This window comes from Cucurbita maxima, unplaced genomic scaffold (genome assembly GCF_002738345.1).
Source record: "Cucurbita maxima cultivar Rimu unplaced genomic scaffold, Cmax_1.0 Cma_Scf00014, whole genome shotgun sequence".
Lineage (NCBI taxonomy): Eukaryota > Viridiplantae > Streptophyta > Magnoliopsida > Cucurbitales > Cucurbitaceae > Cucurbita > Cucurbita maxima.
In genome coordinates this window covers 3155409-3162459 of record NW_019272030.1, presented here as the reverse complement: position 1 = coordinate 3162459, position 7051 = coordinate 3155409, and the positions used below count along the sequence as shown (strand labels likewise).

The 7051-nt window shown below is 37.2% G+C and overlaps 2 protein-coding genes across 3 annotated transcripts in view; one reads left to right on the top strand and one right to left on the bottom strand.

Annotated features, from left to right (window-relative positions):
• The window catches only part of LOC111489172 (rhomboid-like protein 19), a 6158-nt gene extending 5152 nt beyond the window's left edge, over positions 1-1006 (bottom strand). For both annotated transcript variants that reach the window (XR_002719332.1, XM_023137262.1), the window contains exons 1-2: positions 846-1006; positions 537-661 (exon numbers count right to left, since the gene is read on the bottom strand). Coding sequence is in view for 1 of the 2 variants with exons in the window: in XM_023137262.1 (XP_022993030.1) it covers positions 537-661; positions 846-869 (149 nt within the window). In the remaining variant the exon portion in view is untranslated. The remainder of the gene's footprint in view (positions 1-536; positions 662-845) is intronic.
• Positions 1007-1430: 424 nt separating this feature from the next.
• On the top strand, positions 1431-3586 carry LOC111489171 (chlorophyll a-b binding protein 6A, chloroplastic-like). The gene is made up of 4 exons (XM_023137261.1): positions 1431-1682; positions 2028-2130; positions 2210-2498; positions 3317-3586. The coding sequence occupies exons 1-4, from the start codon at positions 1486-1488 to the stop codon at positions 3466-3468; spliced, it is 741 nt and encodes a 246-aa protein (XP_022993029.1). The 5' UTR covers positions 1431-1485; the 3' UTR covers positions 3469-3586.
• Positions 3587-7051: the final 3465 nt, after the last annotated feature.

Sequence of the window (7051 nt, the reverse complement as noted above, 5' to 3'; positions counted from 1 at the left end):
AAAAAAAAAAAAAAAAAAAAAAAAAAAAAAAAAAAAAAAAAAAAAAAATGGAGTACTATATATCAAAATGGTACACTCAGGCCCCTGCAACACAACCATTGGCACCCTAAAGCAGTAGACTGCGTAGCTTCTCAGATGGTCTGTTGCTACTTCCTATCAACATAGGCATTCTATTCAGAAGAAGAGCAGAACGGTACATGGATGGTATGGCCAATAAACCAAATAGTGGAATCGACAGAATCATTGCAATTATGACAACATTTCCAAGCAATGCAACTAAACTATTGACCAACTTCCATCAATCCCACAAGACAAGCCTCTAGATCACAATAATTCACTCACAATCGAAGTAATCACAAGATTCTAGATTCTTTCCAAACTAAATTTCAACTCGATAAACGAAGTCATTTCTAATCGGAAACCTACTGGCATTAGTACAAGAACGTACGAATCGCATAGATTCGGCTATGAAGTCATCATCTTCGCACAGTTTTCATTACCACTAATCCAAAAACTAAATTCTCCAAAAAAGATACCTGGCTGGAATAAGAGCAAGATAGTTAACAGCCGCAGGAAAAACCTGAACCAAGATATGCCCGCCAATTAGCACGACGGCTAAGCCCTTGCATAGCTTGGTGAATCCAGTAAACAAACCAGAGCTCTGTCCAAATACAAAACAAAACAAGAAAAAAAAAAATCAATAGAACGTCGCTGAATTTCGAGGCAATGTCAAGATCTGGCATGCACATTAGAAGATAAAAAAAGACGAACTACGAGATCTGAATGCGACTAATAGACCACCATTTAAGAAGAGATTAAAAGCAAACAATTGTATCAGAGCTTACCCCCGGAACTGCTGGAGTACTCATGGGCGGAGACGGTGGACAGTGGATGACGGTGATCTGAGTTACGGGATCAAAATGGATTGTTTTGCTTCGCCTGAGACTTCTGGGTTAAAGAGAGAGTGGGGCGAAACGTAGAGATGTGGGTTATTGGGTGTGGTGAGGTGTAGTGTACAACGCTACACACCATGTAGATGACCCACATCATGATTACTTCTGATTTTACCTTTGATCTTCATTGCCGAAAACACCCCTCCTGAAGCCCAACGCTTTTGCTTGATTCCTAAGAAAATGTAAATTTGCAAATTACCCCTTCATCTCTTTATATTTGCAAAAATAGGGTTAAGAAAACGCATTCCCATTTTTTTATATAATATATGCATTTTTCACTGACATTTCTACGTGGAACAGTCTCCACCACACGATTCCAAGATCCCAATCCAGCTGGAAATTCCACGTCAGCAAATAAAATGGATTGACAAATTCCAGCTGGCTCAATGAGATCACAAAACCAACCCACTCTTAGCCAATGAACACCGAGCTTTAGATTTCCCAATCTTCTCTACTGCCTGTGCTTTTAGTCCCCCTTCTCCCCCTTCTTCTTCCTCCATTCCACTCTCGTCGTCTTTGCCCGTGTTCTTCAATGGCTTCCAACACCTTGATGAGCTGCGGCATCGCCACCACCGCTTTCCCTTCAGTTCTTTCCTCCTCTAAGTCTAAATTCGCCACCGGTGTCCCGATTTCTGGCGTCGCCGTCAATGCGTCATCCCGGTTTTCCATGTCCGCCGAGTGGATGCCCGGCCAGCCCCGCCCCCCGTACCTTGACGGCTCAGCCCCCGGGTATTGAAATTTGAAATGCTTTGAAATTTGGATTGTTGCTCTCTAGGTGTTTGATGAAATGTCTATGAGAATCCTGATTGTCTTTTTGGGTGCTTTGATCTGTCCTTCTATGTACCTTTTGTAACTACTTGGTTTTTTGTTTTTTTCAAAAACTATAAGAATTAGGACCCTTCTTTAAGAAAGTGAAAACCCATGAAAAGCTATAAGAATTAGGACCCTTCTTTATCTGAGCCTTAATTTTGTAATTTTGAGTTGAGTTGAGTAGCCTCTATTAGTATGAACTAAAATATATTGCTCAATGATGGTCTTGTGTTAATGTATAAGATGTGTGGTTATGTTAAACAGTGATTTTGGCTTCGATCCTCTTCGTCTGGGAGAAGTGCCAGAGAACCTCGAGAGATTCAAGGAGTCTGAGCTAATTCACTGCAGATGGGCCATGCTTGCTGTTGTAAGTCTTCAAAAATCAGTTGCTTGATTCTGAGATGATGGGGGCTTTTCTTTAATTCTTACTCTCTTTGTTTTTTCAGCCAGGGATTTTGGTACCTGAGGCTTTGGGATTGGGCAACTGGGTGAAAGCTCAGGAATGGGCAGCAGTTCCAGGAGGCCAAGCTACCTACTTGGGGCAGCCAGTTCCATGGGGAACTTTGCCCACCATTTTGGTCATTGAGTTCCTTGCCATTGCCTTCGTAGAGCACCAGCGCAGCATGGAGAAAGACACCGAGAAGAAGAAGTACCCTGGAGGTGCTTTCGACCCATTGGGCTACTCAAAAGACCCTGTAAAGCTGAAGGAATACAAAGTCAAAGAGATCAAAAACGGTAAGGGCCCTCATTTCTTTGCACAACTCTGCTTAGATTCAATGCCAATTAGAGAAGGTTCAGTTTTGAGTGCTTTCTAGAACTGTTCAAACCACTTTTCCATCATCCAAACCACGTCGGTTTGGTTTAGTTGTAAAAGAGAACGAAATATTGTTTATAAGGGAGAGAAAACCTCTCCATAGCAGACGCATTTTAAAAACCTTAAGAGGAAGCCTGAAAATGAATGTGCCAGTGTGGGTTTAGGCTTGGACTGTTACAAATGGTATTAGAGCTAGACACCGGGGGATGTGCCAGTGAAGACGTTGAGCCCTTAAAGAGTGGACATGAGGCATTGTGTTAGCAAGGACGTTGGACCTTGAAGGGGGTGGATTTGGGGGTGTCTCACATCAAGTGGAGAAGGGAACAAGTGTCAGCGAAGATGCTGAACCTCGAAGGGGGTGGATTGTGAGATCCCACGTCGATAAGAGAAGAGAACGGAACATTCTTTATAAGATTGTGGAAACCTCTCTCTATTAGGTGAGTTTAAAAAACTTGAGGGGAGTCCGAAAGGAAAAATTCAAAGAAAACAATATCTGCTAGAGGTGGGTTGGGCCGTTACACCAACCTCCTCGTAACTGAATCTACGTAACCCACTAATTCAAACTCTTGAGCTTCATAGTGATTTAAGTGGCGTCAGAGCTGGAAGTATTGTGTTTATGAACCCATATAATCTCATTTTCTTCCTGTTCTTGAATTCAGTGTCAATTTAACCGAATCAAACATAATCAAACATGAAAATTGATTACTGAACATTTGATCTAATTGCTTCTGGCTTGTAGGTCGGTTGGCGCTGTTAGCTTTCGTTGGAATCTGTGTGCAACAAACGGCATACCCAGGAACAGGGCCATTGGAGAACTTGGCTACTCACTTGGCTGACCCATGGCACAACAACATTGGCGACATTATCATCCCCAGATCAATTTCGCCTTGAATTTTGCACTAAATCATACTAATTGTATTAAATTTCCGCCCACTGAATCTGAACTTGAGGGCTTCTTCTCTCTGAATGTGTTCCTTAACTTGATATTGACCTTCAAGCCTGTAAGTCACTAGTGGACTTGGCCCAATCTGATTACCCAAAGTCAGTAGCAGTAGTGAGCCCAAAAGATCCTTACAATCCATTGGGCCAAAGGCCCATAAACAGACAAGAAGCCCATACGAATGAGCCCATTGGACCATGAAAAATGTGAATATTAGGCCCAGATTAAGTGACCCCACAAACGAAATAAAAAAAAAAAAACATAAAAGGAATTTATAAATAAATAAATAAAAGAAAAGAAAAGAAAAGAAAATGTTCCATAAAGAGTGACATCCAACCATCACTTTTTTCAAACAAAAATTTGACTGAAACAGAGCTTGACGGGACAATTCCTCAAACAGATCACGAAAATAGATAAATAAATAAATAAATATTAATTAACATTTCATTATCCACATGTAATTTTTTAAAAATATTTCGACATAAAATAATTAATGAACGTTTAAAATAAATAATATGCAATTATACAATAAATTAAATTAAAAACGAGTTTTATTATTGTTATTATTATTAATAAAACAAAAAAATGAATTAAAATAAGGAGGGGAAGGAAGGAAGGAAGGAAGAGAGGGTAATAATGATGTCTAGGGTTGCATAAGGGGAAAGCTGTAATTTCACGTTCTTTTATAAAATGTGAAAGAAAAAGAGAATAATAAGGTACAGTTTGCTCTGCTCCTCCTTTTCTGTTCCTTTCCCTTCCCCCTCTCCTCTCCTCTCCTCTAGGGTTTTTCAAATCTCTCAATTCCCTTTTTCCTTTTTAATTATTATTATTATTATTAAAACTATTTAATTCACCTCGTCTCACCTCCTGAGGATATGGATCCACCCTATCGATCCTAGAAACTTAAAAAAACGCAAGTACATATAGGGTTTAATTCTAGTGGTATAAGCTATACACTGATTAACCATTTCGTACCTTTTGACCAAAAAGTCAAAGGTTTGATTCAAGACGATAGATAATCAACCAGTACTGTACTTTGAAGCTCAAGGACTAGACGGACATAAGAATTTACGAGTCGTTGTCGAGACGTTACACTGTGAGACGGGACGGTGTTGGATGGAGATGGGGTTGGGGATGGCATGAAAAGGAGTGGAGATTTGGGAAGAGTATATAATGGGGGGAGGGTTAGAGTAGAATCTAACCTTGAGAGACATTTTGGGTACAAACAACAAACAGAAGGGGGACAAAGAAATTGATCAGCTTGGCACAAAACCAAGTAAAGGGGAGCTTTAGATGAAGGCCAATATGATTAAATATCTGACACCAGGATTCCCCACACACACTTGTGTTCTTTTTATTTATTTATTTATTTATTTATTGTTTTATTATTTTTTAAATTCAATTATTTTCTTTTATCTTTCTCTTTTGACCATTTTCTTTTGCCTGCCAAACCCTATCTTTACTACTCTATAGCTACTAAACTAATTATTTTTTTATTTTTTATTTTTTAAAAATTTTAAAAATTATTTTTTTATTTTTTAAACTCTAAAAATATAATATAGCACAGTGGGTATGTTCTGTGTAGAATTCCCATATTTCCAAGTGGGCAAATGGGTGTTCTCTAACTGCAACATTTGAATATTCCTCTCTCTTTCTTTTTTGGTTTTTCTTTAATGTTATAATTTATTTTTTTAATATAATATTACTAATTTTGTAACATTTTTTTTATTCTATCGGCTCTCAAGTTCACCGCTCTATCAGATATTGTCTGTTTTGACTTATTATGTATGCTTCTTAGAGCATGTTAAGGATATATTGTCAGGATTGTCAATATATTGTTTGTTTTGACTTTGTTATGTATGGTTGTCAGAGCATGTTAAGGAGAGATTTACACGCCTTTATAAAAGAATGATTAGTTCTCATCTCCCACTCAACGTGGGATGATAAATTTATATGGTATATTAGCGATTTAGGTCGAATTTTTTTTTTTTTTTTTGGTTTTTTCTTCCCTAATTGGGTTTTCAATAATAAATAAATAAATAAAAGAAAATAAACTAATTAATCACATATTTTGTTATTTTATTAAAGGGTTATAGTTTATTCATTAGACTAATTTGGTTGCTTGGGGGTTAAGGGTTTGCTTTTTTGGAAAGTTATGCAAAAATAGGAAAAAAAACATCAAGTTTGTTATTTACATAATTGGATTGTAACCCTCTAAGCTTTATATGCTATGTATATATTTTTTAATAAATAATATATTTTATTCTCAAATGTTTTTTTTGGGAACCATTACTTGTCCGTATTATCAACGAAGATAAATATTTAAACTCCTGTCAATATGAACATAGGTCAACAGACATAAAATGTGTACCTTTGATCAGAAGGGTAGTGATTTGAATCTCGTACTCGTACTCTAACCAATACTTAAAGTTTATGCCAATATGAACATAGTTCAACCAACATAAAAGATGTACCCTCGATCAAAAGGGTAGCGGTGTGAATTTCGTACTCTAATGAATATAGCTCAATCAACATAAAATATGTACCCTCAATCCAGAGGGTAGCGGTTTGAATCTCATATTCCAACAAATACTTAAAGTTTCTTTCAATATAAACATAGCTCAACTAACATAAAATATGTATCTTCAATCGAGAGGGTAGTGGTTTGAATCTCGTACTCCAACCAATACTTAAATCTCTTGCCAATATGAACATAGCTCAACGAACATAAAATATGTATCTTTGATGAAGAGAGCAGAGGTTCAAATCTCGTAATCCGACCAGAAGAATAGAGGAATATTGATGTAAATTATGGTGTAGGACCTTTATTTCCCCTTTTCTTTTCTTTAGTCAAATGGCCCTTTTGGCCTAAAAGAACTCAAAAGGCATGAAGTGGCCATTTGCAAACCCAAATAAAGGGACAAAGCATAAGTGAATTAGGAGAAGTGGGGTTGGATTAGCTATCTTAATTAACACTAAAGCAACTATCTTTTTATGTGTACAAACATCTTTCTCAATCAACCAAAGAAAAAAAAAAAAAAGGCAATTAACTTGTAAAAGCTTGTTCAAAGCAAACCCATTATCAATGCATTCTCTTTTATAAATCCGCCTCCAATTGAGACCGTTCTTCTCTTAGTCAACGACGAACGAAGGTACGAGTGAAAAATTCAACTTGGGTTAATGATAATATAGGTTTTTAACGAGATAGAATAACGTACGTTGTACGAATGGAAACCCAATCTCATTCATTAAGATTCGAAATACAGTTTTTAAAACGACATAAAAACTCAATCTCATTGGGGGCATAAAATGAATCAAACCCATCAACGACATTTATTTCACTCGAGATTAGGTCATTTCATCAGATGCTATGCACTTGCTTATGGTGACAACATGCTTGACAACGAGCCAACCCGTCAGTGACATTATTGGTTTAGTCTTCTCCAATAATCGCTCGGGGGATGTTTGAGACGTAGAAAGACGAGACGGGGTTAGATTCTTGTTCACTTTTTTTTTTTTTTTTTTTTTTTTTTT

What these genes read in the sequence shown, in the direction of transcription:
- LOC111489171 (XM_023137261.1), top strand. Translation starts at nt 1,486, where the DNA reads ATGGCTTCCAACACCTTGATGAGCTGCGGCATCGCCACCACCGCTTTC. An exon ending in CTTGACGGCTCAGCCCCCGG is followed by an intron (nt 1,683 to 2,027) that starts GTATTGAAATTT and finishes TATGTTAAACAG; the next exon opens with TGATTTTGGCTTCGATCCTC. An exon ending in AGTCAAAGAGATCAAAAACG is followed by an intron (nt 2,499 to 3,316) that starts GTAAGGGCCCTC and finishes TCTGGCTTGTAG; the next exon opens with GTCGGTTGGCGCTGTTAGCT.